The following is a 21,204-nucleotide window of genomic DNA, read 5'->3' as shown; positions in this document are numbered from 1 at the left end:
ATATAGATCAATGAGCTATATTTAGCTTCATTTGCGGTGAGGCGCCCTCTGCTGGCTGTTCATAGATCGTGGGAACTTACCTAGAAGGCTCCCAGGCTTTCTAGGAAATTTCCCACGATCTATGAACATCCAGCAGAGGGCGCCTCACCGCAAATGAAGCTAAATATAGCTCATTGATCTATATTTAGACTCATTCCCCGGGGTTTTGCAGCGAGGAGCAGCCTGCATTAGCAAAGCTCCTTGCTGCAAAATGTTTTAACCCCTTCAGAAGGATTTACATCGTTGGACGTTACAGATCTGCGGAGGGTAAGTATATTGTTGGTTTATTATGTTTTTTCTTTCACAGAACGAGGGTCTTCAGTGACTGGATTGGGCGTAGAATAAAATACTCCAACAACCATTGTTTTTATTTCATTAAAATAATTTTAAATAATGTTTTTGTGTTTTATTTAACCCTTTCATTCAATCGGATTAATAATAGATAGGTGTCATAATTGACGCCTCTCCATTATTAATTAGGCTTAATGTCACCTTACAATAGCAAGGTGACATTAACCCTTCATAACCCCATATCCCACCGCTACACGGGAATGGGAGGAGAGTGGCCAAGTGCCAGAATAGGCGCATCTTCCAGATGTGCCTTTTCTGGGGTGGCTGGGGGCAGATGTTTTTAGCCAGGGGGGGGGCCAATAACCATGGACCCTTTCCAGGCTATTAATATCTGCCCTCAGTCACTGGCTTTACTACTCTGGCGGAGAAAATTGCGCGGGAGCCCACGCCAATTTTTTCCGCCATTTAACGGCCAAATTTAGCAGATACACACTACTGACATTAGTAGTGTGGAATCTGCAAAAAAAATGGAGAGAAGACATGGTTTACTGTATGTAAACCATGTCTCAAATCATGTCGGGTTTTAGGAAGGAGAAGGAAAAAGCCGGTAATTGAATTACCGGTTTTCAAGCTGTATAGCGCTGGAATAAATATTAATATATATACATATATGTGTCTACTGACATATATATATATATATATATATATATATATATATATATATATATATATATATATATATATATATATATATATATATATATATATATATATATATATATATATATATATATATATATATATATATATATATATATATATATATATATATATATTTTCTTTTCTTTTTGGGACACATGGATCACTTCTATAGCGGTATGTTGGTTTGGCAAGCCTGCGAGAAAACCACGCAGTACGGATGACATATGGAGGATGCCATGCGCAAAAAACGCTGACACACCCTGCCTACGGAGGAGCTACGGACCACTATTTTCGGGACTTTTCAGCGTATTACGGCCGTAATATACGGACCGTATTGTTTTACGCTGTGTGTGACGCCGGCCTTAGGGTATGTGCAGCAGTTTTCCATGCGTTTGAAGCGATGGCCGTGGGACCACTGCGGTGCAGGAAGACTACTGTACACAAGATAAGGTGCAAACAACAAAGGGTAGATTTATTGGGAGGCAAGGAATGAAGTGGGTGAGGAAGATGCAAAACAGGGGTATGTAATGGCAAGAGACACTTTACAAGAGTTATAAACTTTATCTTGTCCGTAAAATAGCACGGTGCTCCAACTATTCCAGACTCAGAATATGTCTCACAAGCAACTTTAAACAATAAACAAATAACGATGCTACTCTGCATATAACCTCCCTGGCCTTTACAAAGCAAGGCACACGGCTCCCGTGTACTGACTACTGAAGCCTGCACTAGGCCCTAACAGGTGCACAAAACAGGAACAGACTCACGGTGATGTTGGGGACTCGCCAGTCCCAGGGGGCCCCCAGCAGTCCAATATGGTGGTGCGCACGGCTTTCTGTCAGCTCTGTGAAGCGTCGCCTTCTCCTTGCTTCTGGATCCTAGGGATGCTCCTGGAAACTGTAAGTCCCTTTCTCAGTATCTTCGTGGCTTCACAAACTAGCACAGAACAGCCACCTTTGCTGTACCCGGAAAAGTCTTGCAAATTTCACAAATATACTTCGTCCCAAGCTGTGGGACCTTTCTTGTAGCAAACAGCACACAGTTCTCTCTGTATCAGCTTCAGCTCACACGCACAGTTCAGGCTCAACTCCTCCCCTAATTCTAGGGCAGTTCGTCTTCGCAGTCTATAGCAGGGGGAAGCCGAACATTTCACCACACCAGACAAGGGGGTGCTGTCTCTTAAAGAGGCAGCGTGTTACTGTCCATAACAGCACCACCCTCTTACATGCCTCCCTTCTTAATGATGATTGTCCTCGGCCATCACAGAATCAAGGTTGAAGCGTAATGAAGGAACGTGCAATGCGGAAACAGCACCTATAGAGGAGGCAACAAAGGTGTAAAAACAGACAGAGCACACTGTTCTACATATCGGACTGGTGGAACCCCTGCATTAGACTTCTGGGATCTCCGAAGCTCATGGCTGTCAGGCAAGGCTTGACTATCTTCCATAGGAACACTTGCTGCAGGAGTCATCGTGGGCTCTTGTTTGGTCTCGTCCTCACGTGGCGGTACTGGTACATCCATGGGATTACCGTCTCTGTGTGGCTGAGGACCCCCTACTATGTCAGGGACAGTCCACCACTCATCATCAATTTCACCATCAGGCATGACAGATTCAGGAAGTGGAGTAGAGCCTTCAGGCGACAATGGCGTAGAACAGACCTCAGACCGGCAAGGCCACAGCATATTTCTGTGAAGTACTCTAGGGGCAGATGCCCCAGTCTCAATCTGTACCTTGTAGACAGGGCCATTAGCATACACTCGCTCGATAACTTTGTACGGCTGTACTTCCCATCTCTCACTTAGTTTTCCCTTGGGGCGTTTCTCTCTGACTAATAATCGGTCTCCAGGTTGGAGCGGTAACTCTTGAGTCGGCTGGCGGCCCGTATGTTCTTTTTCTTGCAGCTGCTGACCCGCCAACCGCCGTATCATTTGCAATCGTTGCCGATGCTCTTTCACCCATGAGGTGACAGTTCGCTCCGTCAGCTCCTCTGGCTGTTCCAAATTCAGCGCAATGATCTCTCGTCCAGCTCTTCCAAACAACAGTAGATAGGGGGTATAACCCGTGGTGAGTGGACCCGATTGTTGTAGGTCCAGACCAATTCCGGCAGATAGTCTGGCCAACACGCCTTCTTATCCTCCTCCAACGTTCTCAGCATTTGAAGTAACGTTTGGTCGAAGCGTTCACAAGCTCCGTTGCCTTGAGGGTGGTAAGGGGTGGTCCGGGACCGCTCGATGCCATACATACAATACAATTCTTCCATCACCTTGCCTTGGAAACATGCGCCTTGGTCAGAGTGGATGCGCTTTGCGCACCCATACACCCGGATGAAGTATTGACAGATGGCTCGCACCGCCGATTCCGCAGTCTGATTTCTAGTCGGAGTGACTACTGCGAACTTAGAGAAATGATCGGTCATCACCAAACAGTATTGCAGCCCCCGGGCCGAGTGTCCCACGAGGAGATAGTCGATCATCAAGACTTCTAGCGGTTCCTTAGTTTGTATGGTTTGGATGGGTGCCCTCTGTTCGGTACTCTTAATGAGGTCACATACTCGAAATGGCCGGCAAACCTCTTCCACCACCAACACCAACCGGGGGCAATACACATACCGCTGTAACCATTGGTAGGTATTTGTGGGGCCGAAGTGCACTCCAAATTCGTGGGCTTCTTTAGCTACTTCTTGAGCCATTCTTCCTGGGATGACAAATTGCCACCTTACTTCCATATCTTTTGGCTGTTGCCTCTTACGATATAGCACTGACTCTCGCACCTCTAGTCTATCCCACTGATGTAACACACTCCTCATTTCAGAGTCCAGATCATCTCTCTCTTGTTTGCCAGGCTTCCGCTTTTGAGTTACCCACTATTTCATCTGTCTCAGCCCTTCATCTTCATCCTGAACGTGTCCACATTCCTCATTGGTTCTCCCCAGGGACCGGGGTAATGCACAGGCCTCCCTTCTTGACTGGGCTGCAACCATTGGGGGCTTAAACTTGCAAAAGTCTGGAGTTTCCTCCTCTTGGAGTTGCTCATCAAGATCCCCCACTGGAGTCTCCACAGTTACTCTTGACAGCCCATCAGCATTTGCGTTTTCGGTAGCAGGGCGATAACTGATGGTAAAGTCGAACTTGGCTAGGCGAGCCACCCACCGTTGTTCTAAGGCCCCCAATTTAGCATTCTCAAGGCGGGCCAGGGGATTATTGTCCGTTCGAACTTGGATCTTGGCACCTGTCAGGAAGCCTGCAAACTTTTCTGTCATGGCCCACACCAGGGCCAGGAGCTCTAACCGGAAGGAGCTGTAATTGTGAGGGTTTCTTTCGCTGTCTCGCAGGGACCTGCTGGCATACCCGATGACTCTCTCATCTCCATCCTGTATCTGAGAAAGTACTGCACCGAGTCCATGAAGGCTACCATCTGTGTACAACAGGAACGGTTGATCGAAGTCTGCGTAGGCCAAAATCGGGGCTGAAGTAAGGGCATTCTTTATAGCCCGGAAGGCCTCGTCTTGTTCCTGTGCCCAGGGGATGCGTTGGGTCTTCGGCACTCCAGCGGTCCCCCTCAGCAACTCATTGAGAGGACCCGCCACCTTTGCGAAGTCTTTAACAAACCGGCGGTAGTACCCAGCGAGTCCCAGGAAGGCCTGGAGTTCTCTCACTGTTCGAGGGACTGGCCACTTCTGGATAGCAGCCACTTTTTCTGGCGAGGGTAGAACTCCATCTTGTGACACTATGTGGCCCAGGTACTCGATCTCTCTCTTGAAGAGGTGCCACTTCTTTGGCTTCACCTTCAGGTTATGAGTCCGCAGTCTTCCGAGTACCTGTCAAAGCCGGGCAAGGTGTTCTTCGAATGAGGCCGAAAACACAATGATGTCATCCAGATAGATCAGGGTAGCCTCAAAATTTCAGTCTCCCAAACACTTTTCCATCAGCCGTTGAAATGTGCCTGGAGCATTGGAGAGCCCAAAGGGCATCCAGTTAAACTCGAACAGCCACATAGGGAGGATGAAGGCGGTTTTCTCTTTGTCTTTCTCTGCCACGGCTACTTGCCAGTATCCGTTTGCTAGGTCCAGGGTAGAGAAGTACTTGGCTTTCCCCAACGCTGTCAAGGATTCCTCGATGCGGGGCAACGGATACGAGTCTCGAACAATGCAGGCATTGAGTTTCCTGTAATCTACACAGAACCGGATTGTCCCATTCTTTTTCTTGACGAGCACCACCGGGGCTGCCCAAGGGCTCTGACTACTCTGCACCACTCCTGAATCCAGCATCTGCCTCAGTAATGTTTTCACCTCTTGATACATCTTGGGCGGTATCTGCCGGTATCGTTCTCGAATTGGACGAGCTTCCTCAGTCGGTATCTCATGTGTGATGGCTTCAGTACAGCCTAAATCTTCGGCGTGACAGGCGAATGCGGCCTGATTTTTCCACAGCATAGTTTCTATTGCTTGCACACGCTCAGGGACCAGAGCCTTCACATCCATTTCCATTTGATCAAGGATGACCAGTCCACTCCACTCCGGGGATGGCAGCTATTCGTCCCCCGCAGTAACTGCTAGGGTCCACCCCACACCTTCTTTCGGTGATAAAGACATCTCCTTCTGACTCACCACTTCACCCTTATGAAGGTAGACCAGGGCCAGATCTGTCCCTCGCGGCAAGGTGACCTCCCCGGGGCCCACATTCAAAGCTCTTATGGGGACATGTACTCGCTGGACCACAGCTATCGTACGAGCTATCATGACTTCTTGGTCCACTCCTCCGCCTACCACAGGCTGAACAACCACTTCCAACCCGTCAAGGTTGCGGTGAGTCCCCACTGGAAAGTATACTATAGTTTCTCGCTTGGGAGGTAGGATTACAGGTTCTCTACCAGGAGCCCTGATGACCCCTACCGTCTGATAAGATGGCACACTCTTCTGCGTCCCACAGACACGGATCAGTCGTTGAAGGGCTTCTTGAGTAGGCTTATGTTTTATAGCCTTCTTCCAATATCCAGGTCCCCGTTTGGTAAACATAATCTGATCGAGTTCACGTAGGATGTTCATTCCCAGTACTACAGGCACATCTTCCTTGATAGACTCAGGGACTAGCAGGATCCCTTTTCTCCCAACTTCTTGCCCACAGATTCGAATATTCATCCACATGACCCCTGTGACCGGGATCGGTTGTTGGTTGGCAGCAAACAACCGGACTAATGTTTCTTTTTCTGGCTTGGCCAAGTCCTGGAAATGCTGCTTGAAATACGCTTCTGGCATCGTTGTCACTTGTGACCCAGTATCTATCAGGCAATCCACTAGAACTCCTTCGAATTCAGCACGTAGGATGGGGCTCCCAGCAATCAAGTGTTCGTTATGATATGGAGTGGCCTCTCTCCTCAACTCCCCTGCAGAGTGCCGCACTACTGCGGGGGTTGGTAGTTTAACGGCGGCTACCGTTGGCCTTGAGTATAGTTCCGACAGTCTCTGGCAAGGTGCCCCCATCCTCCACATTCCCAGCATTGGATGCCTCCTCCTCGCCGGGGGGTACCTTGAGCCTGTCCTCGTACCTCCGATGCCTGACGGGAGGGGGCTTGCTCCCACTGATCCCTTATCGGACGGGCTGAAGTATGGTTGCATGAGTACGGTGGGTCAGACTGTTGTAGTTCCCCCACTCTTCGCTCCATCTGGGTCAGTTTCTCTTGCACGTTGACAAGGGACTGCTGCAAGTCTTGCACCACCTGGACCAGCGCCTCCTGATGGTTTGGGTCCCCTCTGGTATTTGTGCCCTGGACACGCATCACCCCAGACGCATAGATCTTTTCTTTACTTCGGGCTACTGTTTCCGCCAGGATTTGACGAAACGTAAGAGCCGGATCTGCCCGGACCTGTTCTGACAGTGCTCACCTCAAGGATGTGCTGTGCAGTCCCAGAATGAATTGCTCCCGGAGTATCCGGTCTTTAGAGCCCATGCCGCCAAGTCCATCCGCCTCCTTTCTCTGCACCTCTGCTAACACTTCTTGCAGTGCTGTTGCATACTGAGAAATTCCTTCTTCTTCCCGCTGCAGCCTAGAGAAAAATTTGGCGCGAAGGTGTCCAGCGCTAGCAGTCTTGCCGTAGATCTCTTCCAGGAACTTCACTAGCTCCTTCAGGGTACTGCGGGTGAGTTCTGGTTGTAGGCAGACGTTTCTATGGGCTTCTCCCTCCAGGGCAGTTAACGCAATGTCCACTTCAAGGTCTGGGCTGATGTTATAAATCTTCAGGGTGCTTTGCAGCTGGGACACCCAGTCGGACAGTGGCATATTCTTGCCGTCAAACTTTGGTAGCACACTAAATATGGTGCCCTTAGGGAGATTCCTTGCAGGGGTTCCACCAATGCCCACAGCATCTCCATTAACATTAGCATTCCTGCCATTGCTGTCTGCTGCCTCCATCTTGGTGACAGTTTCTTGCTCGCAGCGCCACTTGAAGCGATGGCCGGAGGACCACCACGGTGCAGGAAGACTACTGTACACAAGATAAGGTGCAAACAACAAAGGGTAGATTTATTGGGAGGCAAGGAATGAAGTGGGTGAGGAAGATGCAAACAGGGGTATGTAATGGCAAGAGACACTTTACAAGAGTTATAAACTTTATCTTGTCTGTAAAATAGCATGGTGCTCCAACTATTACAGACTCAGAATATGTCTCACAAGCAACTTTAAACAATAAACAAATAACGATGCTACTCTATGTATAACCTCCCTGGCCTTTACTAAGCAGGCCACACGGCTCCCGTGTACTGATTTCTGAAGCCTGCACTAGGCCCTAACAGGTGCACAAAACAGGAACAGACTCACGGTGATGTTGGGGACTCGCCAGTCCCAGGGGGGCCCCAGCAGTCCAATATGGTGGTACGCACGGCTTTCTGTCAGCTCTGTGAAGCGTGGCCTTCTCCTTGCTTCTGGATCCTAGGGATGCTCCTGGAAACTGTAAGTCCCTTTCTCAGTATCTCCGTGGCTTCACAAACAAGCACAGAACAGCCACCTTTGCTGTACCCGGAAAAGTCTTGCAAATTTCACAAATATACTTCGTCCCAAGCTGTGGGACCTTTCTTGTAGCAAACAGCACACAGTTCTCTCTGTAGCAGCTTCAGCTCACACGCACAGTTCAGGCTCAACTCCTCCCCTAATTCTAGGGCAGTTCATCTTCACAGTCTATAGCAGGGGAAAGCCGAACATTCCATCACACCAGACAAGGGGGTGCTGTCTCTTAAAGTGGCAGCGTTTTACTGTCCATAACAGCACCACCCTCTTACACGTTTACAGTACCATGTAAACCTATGGAAAACAAAATCCACAGTGCACATGCTGTGGAAAAAAGCGCACGGAAACGTAGCGTTGTTTATTCCGCAGCATGTCAATTCTTTGTTCGGATTCCGCAGCGGTTTACACCTGCTCCATAATAGGAATCGGCAGGTGTAAATCTGCACAAAATCCGCAGATTGCGGTAATTCCGCAGGAAATACGCAGATTGCGGTAATTCCGCAGGAAATCAGCAGTGCAGTTTACCTGCGGATTTACTAAAATCAGTATGGAAAAATCTGCAGAGTAATCCGCAGCATGTGCACATACCCTTTGGCCACATTCACTCATTGAGCATTTTATTTTTTTTTTACTTTGTATTTGTAAGCCAAAACCAGTAGTGGAACATTCAGAGGAAAAGTATAATAGAAACACGTCACCACTTCTGTATTTATCAACCTCTCCTGGTTTTGGCTTACAAATACTGAGGTAAAATACTGACCAAATACTGAGGTAAAATACTGACCAAATACTGAGGTAAAATACTGACCAGATACTCAACGTGTGAACGTGGCCGCTGCTGCCCTACTGACCAAATACTGAGGTAAAATACTGACCAAATACTTAGGTAAAATACTGACCAGATACTCAACGTGTGAACGTGGCCGCTGCTGCCCTAGTGATGTCCTGTCTAATGAACACATAGATCGACCCCTGAACATTTGGGTAGGTGGGAGCAAGCGGTATATATTTCTCACGCACAAACTGTAAGGTCCCATTCAGATGTCAGTCTTGTCACGTAAAAACAGACCGAGATTTATCGGTGATTTTCACCAGAGTTTGGTCTTATTTTCATGAAGTTTCTCCACCTTCGGCCATCTGTGAGGATCAGCCCGTACTCGGATGGCATCCATGCTGCACTTTTATTCCAGACGAATAATGCAAACGCCATATACCGACCCAGAAAATAAAGCTACCGGTCTGTCCTCACATTTGGGTTTCAGGTCTAGGAACAAACGGGATTTGTGAGCAAAATTGCTCGGCTTCATAGTGATTATCATGGAAACCTCTGGTTTCCATTTTTTTTTAGAACAGAAGAAAAAGGTTGCTATTGTTTATCACCCCCTCCTCCATTCCTCAGGAAAAAATGAATTAGTTATATAATATATGAGTCACCCAATTTATTTATTTTACTTATTTTTGGTGTTTTCTGGTGGTTTTTCATTGGTACCGTAAAGGGGTTAAAGTTTCATCCAAAACTACTGTTGACATGTGAGCACTGTGCTGTGTGCGGGCACGTCTGTATGTTATGTATACAGGTGAGAACAGACATGCGCAGTGCACATTGCTCCCCCTCACCCTGCTATTCGGCTTTTGCCCTGCGTGTCCCCTGCATTCAACCGCCCTCCTCCTTCGTCCCCGCCCCGTGTGGTACGCATGCGCAGCGGGCGGACCGTTGCCCAGGGCCTTGCAGTGCGTGACGTCAGCAGCCTCCGCCCTCCGCCGCTTTGCTGCATCACCAGCTCCTGCACTGCTCACTGCACAGGCCCCGAGCACCCCCTGACCGCTGTATGCACTGCCCCTTCCCCGAGAGCACCTCACAGGAGACATGGCCAAAACTGAGCAGGTCCTTGTCCTGGAGCCGCAGCACGAGCTCAAATTCAAAGGTGAGGAGTCCTGGGGCGGCGTCCGCCCGGGAACTGAGGGGGATGGGGGTGCCCCGGGGGTGCAGGGGCTGGAGAAGGACGGGCGGCATGTGGCTTCCCCGCCCATGGGGGATTGCACAATATTCGGGGACTAATGTCATGTGTTATGTGTGTGCTCGCCCCCCGAAATGTGCGGATTATGTGTGTGCTGCACAAGTCTTATGTGAGGAGTGTATGCGGCATGTTACAGCCACACGTGTGTAATACGTACATGTATGTGTGTGTATATAATATATATATGGATGTGAGGAGTGTATGCGGCATGTTACAGCCACACGTGTGTAATACGTACATGTATGTGTGTATATAATATATATATATGGATGTGAGGAGTGTATGCGGCATGTTACAGCCACACGTGTGTAATACGTACATGTATGTGTGTATAATATATATATATATATGGATGTGAGGAGTGTATGCGGCATGTTACAGCCACACGTGTGTAATACGTACATGTATGTGTGTATATAATATATATATGGATGTGAGGAGTGTATGCGGCATGTTACAGCCACACGTGTGTAATACGTACATGTATGTGTGTATATAATATGTATATGGATGTGAGGAGTGTATGCGGCATGTTACAGCCACACGTGTGTAATACGTACATGTATGTGTGTATATAATATATATATGGATGTGAGGAGTGTATGCGGCATGTTACAGCCACACGTGTGTAATACGTACATGTATGTGTGTATATAATATATATATGGATGTGAGGAGTGTATGCGGCATGTTACAGCCACACGTGTGTAATACGTACATGTATGTGTGTATATAATATATATATATATGGATGTGAGGAGTGTATGCGGCATGTTACAGCCACACGTGTGTAATACGTACATGTATGTGTGTATATAATATATATATATATGGATGTGAGGAGTGTATGCGGCATGTTACAGCCACACGTGTGTAATACGTACATGTATGTGTGTATATAATATATATATGGATGTGAGGAGTGTATGCGGCATGTTACAGCCACACGTGTGTAATACGTACATGTATGTGTGTATATAATATATATATGGATGTGAGGAGTGTATGCGGCATGTTACAGCCACACGTGTGTAATACGTACATGTATGTGTGTATATAATATATATATGGATGTGAGGAGTGTATGCGGCATGTTACAGCCACACGTGTGTAATACGTACATGTATGTGTGTATATAATATATATATGGATGTGAGGAGTGTATGCGGCATGTTACAGCCACACGTGTGTAATACGTACATGTATGTGTGTGTATAATATATATATGGATGTGAGGAGTGTATGCGGCATGTTACAGCCACACGTGTGTAATACGTACATGTATGTGTGTATATAATATATATATGGATGTGAGGAGTGTATGCGGCATGTTACAGCCACACGTGTGTAATACGTACATGTATGTGTGTATATAATATATATATGGATGTGAGGAGTGTATGCGGCATGTTACAGCCACACGTGTGTAATACGTACATGTATGTGTGTATATAATATATATATATATGGATGTGAGGAGTGCATGCGGCATGTTACAGCCACACGTGTGTAATACTTACATGTATGTGTGTATATAATATATATATGGATGTGAGGAGTGTATGCGGCATGTTACAGCCACACGTGTGTAATACGTACATGTATGTGTGTATATAATATATATATATATATGGATGTGAGGAGTGTATGCGGCATGTTACAGCCACACGTGTGTAATACTTACATGTATGTGTGTTTATAATATATATATGGATGTGAGGAGTGTATGCGGCATGTTACAGCCACACGTGTGTAATACGTACATGTATGTGTGTATATAATATATATATGGATGTGAGGAGTGTATGCGGCATGTTACAGCCACACGTGTGTAATACGTACATGTATGTGTGTATATAATATATATATATATGGATGTGAGGAGTGTATGCGGCATGTTACAGCCACACGTGTGTAATACGTACATGTATGTGTGTATATAATATATATATATATGGATGTGAGGAGTGTATGCGGCATGTTACAGCCACACGTGTGTAATACGTACATGTATGTGTGTATATAATATATATATATATGGATGTGAGGAGTGTATGCGGCATGTTACAGCCACACGTGTGTAATACGTACATGTATGTGTGTATATAATATATATATATGGATGTGAGGAGTGTATGCGGCATGTTACAGCCACACGTGTGTAATACGTACATGTATGTGTGTATATAATATATATATATATATATGGATGTGAGGAGTGTATGCGGCATTTTACAGCCACACGTGTGTAATACGTACATGTATGTGTGTATATAATATATATATATGGATGTGAGGAGTGTATGCGGCATGTTACAGCCACACGTGTGTAATACGTACATGTATGTGTGTATATAATATATATATATATGGATGTATGTAGTGTATGCGGCATGTTACAGCCACACGTGTGTAATACGTACATGTATGTGTGTATATAATATATATATATATGGATGTGAGGAGTGTATGCGGCATGTTACAGCCACACGTGTGTAATACGTACATGTATGTGTGTATATAATATATATATATATGGATGTGAGGAGTGTATGCGGCATGTTACAGCCACACGTGTGTAATACGTACATGTATGTGTATATATAATATATATATGGATGTGAGGAGTGTATGCGGCATGTTACAGCCACACGTGTGTAATACGTACATGTATGTGTGTATATAATATATATATATGGATGTGAGGAGTGTATGCGGCATGTTACAGCCACACGTGTGTAATACGTACATGTATGTGTGTATAATATATATATATGGATGTGAGGAGTGTATGCGGCATGTTACAGCCACACGTGTGTAATACGTACATGTATGTGTGTATATAATATATATATGGATGTGAGGAGTGTATGCGGCATGTTACAGCCACACGTGTGTAATACGTACATGTATGTGTGTATATAATATATATATGGATGTGAGGAGTGTATGCGGCATGTTACAGCCACACGTGTGTAATACGTACATGTATGTGTGTATATAATATATATATGGATGTGAGGAGTGTATGCGGCATGTTACAGCCACACGTGTGTAATACGTACATGTATGTGTGTATATAATATATATATGGATGTGAGGAGTGTATGCGGCATGTTACAGCCACACGTGTGTAATACGTACATGTATGTGTGTATAATATATATATATATGGATGTGAGGAGTGTATGCGGCATGTTACAGCCACACGTGTGTAATACGTACATGTATGTGTATATATAATATATATATGGATGTGAGGAGTGTATGCGGCATGTTACAGCCACACGTGTGTAATACGTACATGTATGTGTGTATATAATATATATATATATGGATGTGAGGAGTGTATGCGGCATGTTACAGCCACACGTGTGTAATACGTACATGTATGTGTGTATAATATATATATATGGATGTGAGGAGTGTATGCGGCATGTTACAGCCACACGTGTGTAATACGTACATGTATGTGTGTATATAATATATATATATATGGATGTATGTAGTGTATGCGGCATGTTACAGCCACACGTGTGTAATACGTACATGTATGTGTGTATATAATATATATATATGGATGTGAGGAGTGTATGCGGCATGTTACAGCCACACGTGTGTAATACGTACATGTATGTGTGTATAATATATATATATGGATGTGAGGAGTGTATGCGGCATGTTACAGCCACACGTGTGTAATACGTACATGTATGTGTGTGTATAATATATATATGGATGTGAGGAGTGTATGCGGCATGTTACAGCCACACGTATGTAATACGTACATGTATGTGTGTATATAATATATATATGGATGTGAGGAGTGTATGCGGCATGTTACAGTCACACGTGTGTAATACGTACATGTATGTGTGTATATAATATATATATGGATGTGAGGAGTGTATGCGGCATGTTACAGCCACACGTGTGTAATACGTACATGTATGTGTGTATATAATATATATATGGATGTGTGTAGTGTATGCGGCATGTTACAGCCACACGTGTGTAATACGTACATGTATGTGTGTATATAATATATATATGGATGTGAGGAGTGTATGCGGCATGTTACAGCCACACGTGTGTAATATGTACATGTATTTGTGTATATAATATATATATGGATGTGAGGAGTGTATGCGGCATGTTACAGCCACACGTGTGTAATACGTACATGTATGTGTGTATATAATATATATATATATATATATATATATATGGATGTATGTAGTGTATGCGGCATGTTACAGCCACACGTGTGTAATACGTACATGTATGTGTATATATAATATATATATGGATGTATGTAGTGTATGCGGCATGTTACAGCCACACGTGTGTAATACGTACATGTATGTGTATATATAATATATATATGGATGTGAGGAGTGTATGCGGCATGTTACAGCCACACGTGTGTAATACGTACATGTATGTGTGTATATAATATATATATGGATGTGAGGAGTGTATGCGGCATGTTACAGCCACACGTGTGTAATACGTACATGTATGTGTGTATATAATATATATATATATGGATGTGAGGAGTGTATGCGGCATGTTACAGCCACACGTGTGTAATACGTACATGTATGTGTGTATATAATATATATATAGATTAGATTATATTAGATTATATTAGATTATAGTAGATTTGGTTTTCAGTACCATCTCTATGCTGACGACACCCAATTATACACTTCTTCTCCTGATATCACACCGACCTTTTTAGAAAACACCAGTGATTGTCTTACCGCTGTCTCTAACATCATGTCCTCCCTCTATCTGAAACTAAACCTGTCAAAAACTGAACTCCTCGTATTCTCTCCCTCTACTAACCTACCTTTGCCTGACATTGCCATCTCCGTATGCGGTTCCACCATTACTCCAAAGCAACATGCCCGCTGCCTTGGGGTCATCCTTGATTCTGACCTTTCATTCACCCCCTACATCCGATCACTGGCTCGCTCTTCTTACCTGCATCTCAAAAACATTTCTAGAATTCGCCCTTTTCTTACTTTCGACTCTGCAAAAACTCTGACTGTTTCACTTATTCATTCTCGTCTGGACTATTGTAACTCTCTACTAATCGGCCTCCCTCTTGCAAAACTCTCCCCTCTCCAATCTGTCCTGAATGCTGCAGCCAGGATCATATTCCTCACCAACCGTTACACCGATGCCTCTACCCTGTGCCAGTCATTACACTGGCTACCCATCCACTCCAGAATCCAGTGCAAAACTACTACCCTCATCCACAAAGCACTCCATGGCTCAGCACCACCCTACATCTCCTCCCTGGTATCAGTCTACCACCCTACCCGTGCCCTCCGCTCCGCTAATGACCTCAGGTTAGCATCCTCAATAATCAGAACCTCCCACTCCCGTCTCCAAGACTTTACACGTGCTGCGCCGATTCTTTGGAATGCACTACCTAGGTTAATACGATTAATCCCCAATCCCCACAGTTTTAAGCGTACCCTAAAAACTCATTTGTTCAGACTGGCCTACCGCCTCAATGCATTAACCTAACGATCCCTGTGTGGCCTATTTATGATAATAAAAAAAAAAAAAAGGTTCCTCGCATCATGTTCTCATACACTTTATGCAGTATTAGCCCTCTGTGTCTGTACTGCTACATACTTAGGCAGGTAACTGGTTCATGCAGCTTTACATGAACACCCGAGCCTTACACTACGGCCGGTCCGAATAACTAAAGCAATTGTTACCATCCACCTCTCGTGTCTCCCCTTTTCCTCATAGTTTGTAAGCTTGCGAGCAGGGCCCTCATTCCTCTTGGTATCTATTTTGAACTGTGATTTCTGTTATGCTGTAATGTCTATTGTCTGTACAAGTCCCCTCTAGAATTTGTAAAGCGCTGCGGAATATGTTGGCGCTATATAAATAAAAATTATTATTATTATTATATATGGATGTGAGGAGTGTATGTGGCATGTTACAGCCACACGTGTGTAATACGTACATGTATGTGTGTATATAATATATATATATGGATGTGAGGAGTGTATGCGGCATGTTACAGCCACACGTGTGTAATACGTACATGTATGTGTGTATATAATATATATGGATGTGAGGAGTGTATGCGGCATGTTACAGCCACACGTGTGTAATACGTACATGTATGTGTGTATATAATATATATATATGGATGTGAGGAGTGTATGCGGCATGTTACAGCCACACGTGTGTAATACGTACATGTATGTGTGTATATAATATATATATGGATGTGAGGAGTGTATGCGGCATGTTACAGCCACACGTGTGTAATACGTACATGTATGTTTGTATATAATATATATATATGGATGTGAGGAGTGTATGCGGCATGTTACAGCCACACGTGTGTAATACGTACATGTATGTGTATATATAATATATATATGGATGTATGTAGTGTATGCGGCATGTTACAGCCACACGTGTGTAATACGTACATGTATGTGTGTATATATAATATATATATGGATGTATGTAGTGTATGCGGCATGTTACAGCCACACGTGTGTAATACGTACATGTATGTGTATATATAATATATATATGGATGTATGTAGTGTATGCGGCATGTTACAGCCACACGTGTGTAATACGTACATGTATGTGTATATATAATATATGTGGATGTGTGTAGTGTATGCAGTACGTTACAGCCACATGTGTGTGATACGTACATGTATGTATGTGTGTGTATATAATATATAGATGGGTGTAGTGTATGCGGCATGTTACAGCCACACGTGTGTAATATATACATGTATGTGTGTGTATATAATATATGGACGTGTGTAGTGGATGCGGCATGTTACAGCCACACAAGATATATACATGTATGTATATAATGTATATGGACGTGTGTGTAGTGTATGTGGCATGTTACAGCCACACGTGTGTGATATGTACGTGATGTATATAATGGATGTGTGTAGTGTATGTGGCATGTTACAGCTACGTGTGTGTAATATATACATGTATGTGTGTGTGTATATGTATAATATGCTAGATGGTGGCCCGATTCTAACGCATTGGGTATTCTAGAATATGTATGTAGTTTATTTATGAAGATTTCAGAATAATGCAACGAATACACAGGATTCGGTCCACTGGGCGCGACCAATTAGCGAAGCGTGGTTCAAATCCCGCGCCAATTCGCGGCCGGACTGCGCCTGTTGCTGATTGGTCGCACCCGGGTGCGACCAATCAGTGAAGCCAGGGCCAGCTGCAGGTTTTTGAGGGCCCCCCGGCGAAAGAGTCTCACAGCCCACGCAGTATATAGCACAGCCCACGTAGTATATAGCAATGTGGGCTCCATATCCCTGTTAAAAAAAAATAATTAAAATAAAAAATAGTTATATACTCGCCTTCCGGCGGCCCCCGGGCCCAGGCGTTTAGCGATGCTCCGTTCCCAGTAATGCCTTGCGGCAATAACCCGTGATGATGTAGCGGTCTCGCGAGACCGCTACGTCATCTGGGGTTATTGCCGCAATGCATTCTTGGGTCCGGAGCGTATCGAGGAGCGGGAAAGGCTGCCGCGGACGCTGGATGGTGAGAATATAATGATTTTTATTTTTTATTTTTAACATGGTTTTTATTATTGATGCTGCTTAGGCAGCATCAATAGTAAAAAGTTGGTCACACTTACAGGGTTAATGGCAGCGTTAATGGACTGCTAAAACGCTATGTGGGCGCTGACTGTAGGGGAGTATGGAGGGGGCACTGACTGGAGGGGAGTAGGGAGGGGCCAATTTGTGGCTGGACTGTGCCTGTCACTGATTGGTTGCGGACGGCTGAGCGTGACAAATCAGTGACGTGGGATTTCCGTGACAGACAAAGAGACGGAAGTGGAACTTAGACAATTATATATATATATATATATATATATATATATATACACACACACACACACACACACACACACACACACACACACACACACACACACACACACACACACACACACACACACACACACATACATATATACACGTGTGTGTAGTGTATGCAGCATGTTACAGCCACAATATATATATATATATATATATATACACGTGTGTGTAGTGTATGCAGCATGTTACAGCCACACGTGTGTGTGTGTAATATGTATATGGACTTGTGTGTGTGCAATTTTTGCGGCATGTTACAGCCACACGTGTGTGTATTACATGTATGTATATAATGTATGGACTTAAGTGTAATGTGTGTGTATATAATGTGTGTGATATATACGGACTTGTGCATTTATGTGGGTGCGTGTGTATGTAATATACATGCATGTTGTGTGCATGTATATATGGACTTGTGCAACACACACACACACACACACTCTTTTACTCTGAGTGCCGTCTGTGATAAACTGCCATTACGCAGACAGCACTCGGACCAATTTTATCGTGTTCAGCTGCTCCTATGAGCTCGTGAAATAATTTCGTCGTGCGCTAGTTTCTAGTATATGTCTGATGACTTGCCCATTCAAGTCTATGGATCTGCAAAAAAACCAATTGGATCTTACAAGGATCAATAAGACATCAGAATTTTATGGCTACGTTGCAATTCTCTAACATGGGAAACTACATTTGCTTTGTAAATTTTATACATCAGCAGTTGTAAAAAAAACAAACCCCATCTGACTTACGAGTGAGAATTGAGATGAAAATCGCTGTATGTTTTTTCTTGATGAAAATCAGATGAATTTTACACTCAATGTTAATCATATTTTTGACATTTTTTACACACACATTTTTCTTGGTGTGATTTTTTCTTTTTTTTTCATACACTTACTGTCATGTTGCAGAAATTGCTCCTCTGATCCGACCCTCTACGGTGCAGTGTGACCCTCGGCCTGCTCCCATTAGCATAGTATTGGGTTTATTCCCAGTCCTTACTACAACCGGAGAAAAAAATCCCTCCCACCACCACCAGCTTTAATACAGCTAAAGGTACCGTCACACATAGCGACGCTGCAGCGATACCGACAACGATCCGGATCGCTGCAGCGTCGCTGTTTGGTCGCTGGAGAGCTGTCACACAGACAGCTCTCCAGCGACCAACGATCCCGAGGTCCCCGGTAACCAGGGTAAACATCGGGTAACTAAGCGCAGGGCCGCGCTTAGTAACCCGATGTTTACCCTGGTTACCATCCTAAAAAGTAAAAAAACAAACGCTACATACTTACCTACAGCCGTCTGTCCTCGGCGCTCTGCTTCTCTGGTCTGGCTGTGAGCGCCGGGCAGCCAGAAAGCAGAGCGGTGACGTCACCGCTCTGCTTTCCGGCTGACCGACGCTCACAGCCAGAGCAGGAGGAGTGCAGAGCACAGCGCTGGAGGACAGACGGCTGTAGGTAAGTATGTAGTGTTTGTTTTTTTACTTTTAGGATGGTAACCAGGGTAAACATCGGGTTACTAAGCGTGGCCCTGCGCTTAGTTACCCGATGTTTACCCTGGTTACCAGCGAAGACATCGCTGAATCGGTGTCACACACGCCGATTCAGCGATGTCTACGGGGAGTCCAGCGACGAAATAAAGTTCTGGACTTTCTTCCCCGACCAGCGACAGCACAGCAGGGGCCTGATCGCTGCTGCCTGTCACACTGGACGATATCGCTAGCGAGGACGCTGCAACGTCACGGATCACTAGCGATATCGTCTAGTGTGACAGTACCTTAAGAAAAGCAATGATTCATGTGTCTCCTATCCACTGCACTATATATAGTCCAATTATTTGATCTTAGATGTGATCGTCAGTGGGTCTATGGGGAGCCCCCAGATTGTCCCCATGTGTAGGATTGCCTGATGGAATATATCACATTAAGTTGCAGGCTTATTCTTTGTATCAGGGGATACACTGTCTGGCAGTGTATGATGGGACATGTAGTACTATAGCAGCTGGGAGCTTACCATGTGTAGATCAACTCCTATATTACTCAGTACATATATTACGCATACAGTGCACGTGATGTGTACGGTGCAAATAGTGTGTGTGTGGTGCGTACGGCGTATACAGTGCCTGCGTGTGTGTGTGTTGCGACTGTGTTCCACTGGTGGTACTGTGCAAGAGGCTGGTACCTCCAGCAGTTTCCATATTGACACCCATCACTTGGGTGTCCCAATATGGAGATCTGTGAACTTCCGCCGCTTGGAATTCTGGGATCCTGACACATCTGGACTGAACAGGATGTGAAGACATTACAAGGTAAGCATATATTAACCCCTTAAGCCCTAAGGGTGGTTTGCACGTTAATGACCGGGCCAATTTTTACAATTCTGACCACTGTCCCTTTATGAGGTTATAACTCTGGAACGCTTCAACGGATCTTGATGATTCTGACAATGTTTTCTCGTGACATATTGTACTTCATGATGGTGGTAAATTTTCTTTGATCTGAATTGCGTTTATTTGTGAAAAAAATGGAAATTTGGTGAAAATTTTGAAAATTTCGCAATTTTCCAACTTTGAATTTTTATGCCCTTAAATCACAGAGATATGTCACACAAAATACTTAATAAGTAACATTTCCCACATGTCTACTTTACATCAGCACAATTTTGGAACCCAAATTTTTTTTTTGTTAGGGAGTTATAAGGGTTAAAAATTGACCATCAATTTCTCATTTTTACAACACCATTTTTTTTTAGGGACCACATCTCATTTGAAGTCATTTTGAGGGGTTTATATGATAAAAAATAACCAAGTGTGACTCCATTCTAAAAACTGCACCCCTCAAGGTGCTCAAAACCGCATTCAAGAAGTTTATTAACCCTTCAGGTGTTTCACAGGAATTTTTGGAATGTTTAAATAAAAATGAACATTTAACTTTTTTTCACACACAATTTACTTCAGCTCCAATTTGATTTATTTTCCCAAGGGTAAGAGAAAAAATAGGATGCAAAAAGTTGTTGTGCATTTTGTCCTGAGTATACCGATACCCCATATGTGGGGGTAAACCACTGTTTGGGCGCATGGCAGAGCTCGGAAGGGAAGGAGCGCCGTTTGACTTTTCAATGCAAAATTTGACAGGAATTGAGATGGGACGCCATGTTGCATTTGGAGAGCCACTGATGTGCCTAAACATTGAAACCCCTCACAAGTGACACCATTTTGGAAAGTAGACCCCCCTTAGGAA

At 44.5% G+C, this 21,204-nt stretch overlaps 1 protein-coding gene across 1 annotated transcript in view; it reads left to right on the top strand.

The window, feature by feature from the left end:
• Positions 1-9,760: 9,760 nt before the first annotated feature.
• VAPB (VAMP associated protein B and C) overlaps positions 9,761-21,204 on the top strand; it is a 66,001-nt gene continuing 54,557 nt past the window's right edge. The window contains exon 1 of the mRNA XM_069751240.1: positions 9,761-9,960. Coding sequence (XP_069607341.1) covers positions 9,903-9,960 — 58 coding nt within the window. The 5' untranslated portion in view covers positions 9,761-9,902. The remainder of the gene's footprint in view (positions 9,961-21,204) is intronic.

This window comes from Ranitomeya imitator, chromosome 2 (genome assembly GCF_032444005.1).
Source record: "Ranitomeya imitator isolate aRanImi1 chromosome 2, aRanImi1.pri, whole genome shotgun sequence".
In the NCBI taxonomy this organism is placed as follows: domain Eukaryota; kingdom Metazoa; phylum Chordata; class Amphibia; order Anura; family Dendrobatidae; genus Ranitomeya; species Ranitomeya imitator.
Note: the sequence above shows the minus strand (reverse complement) of the source record. Positions and strands in the feature narration are given on the sequence as shown.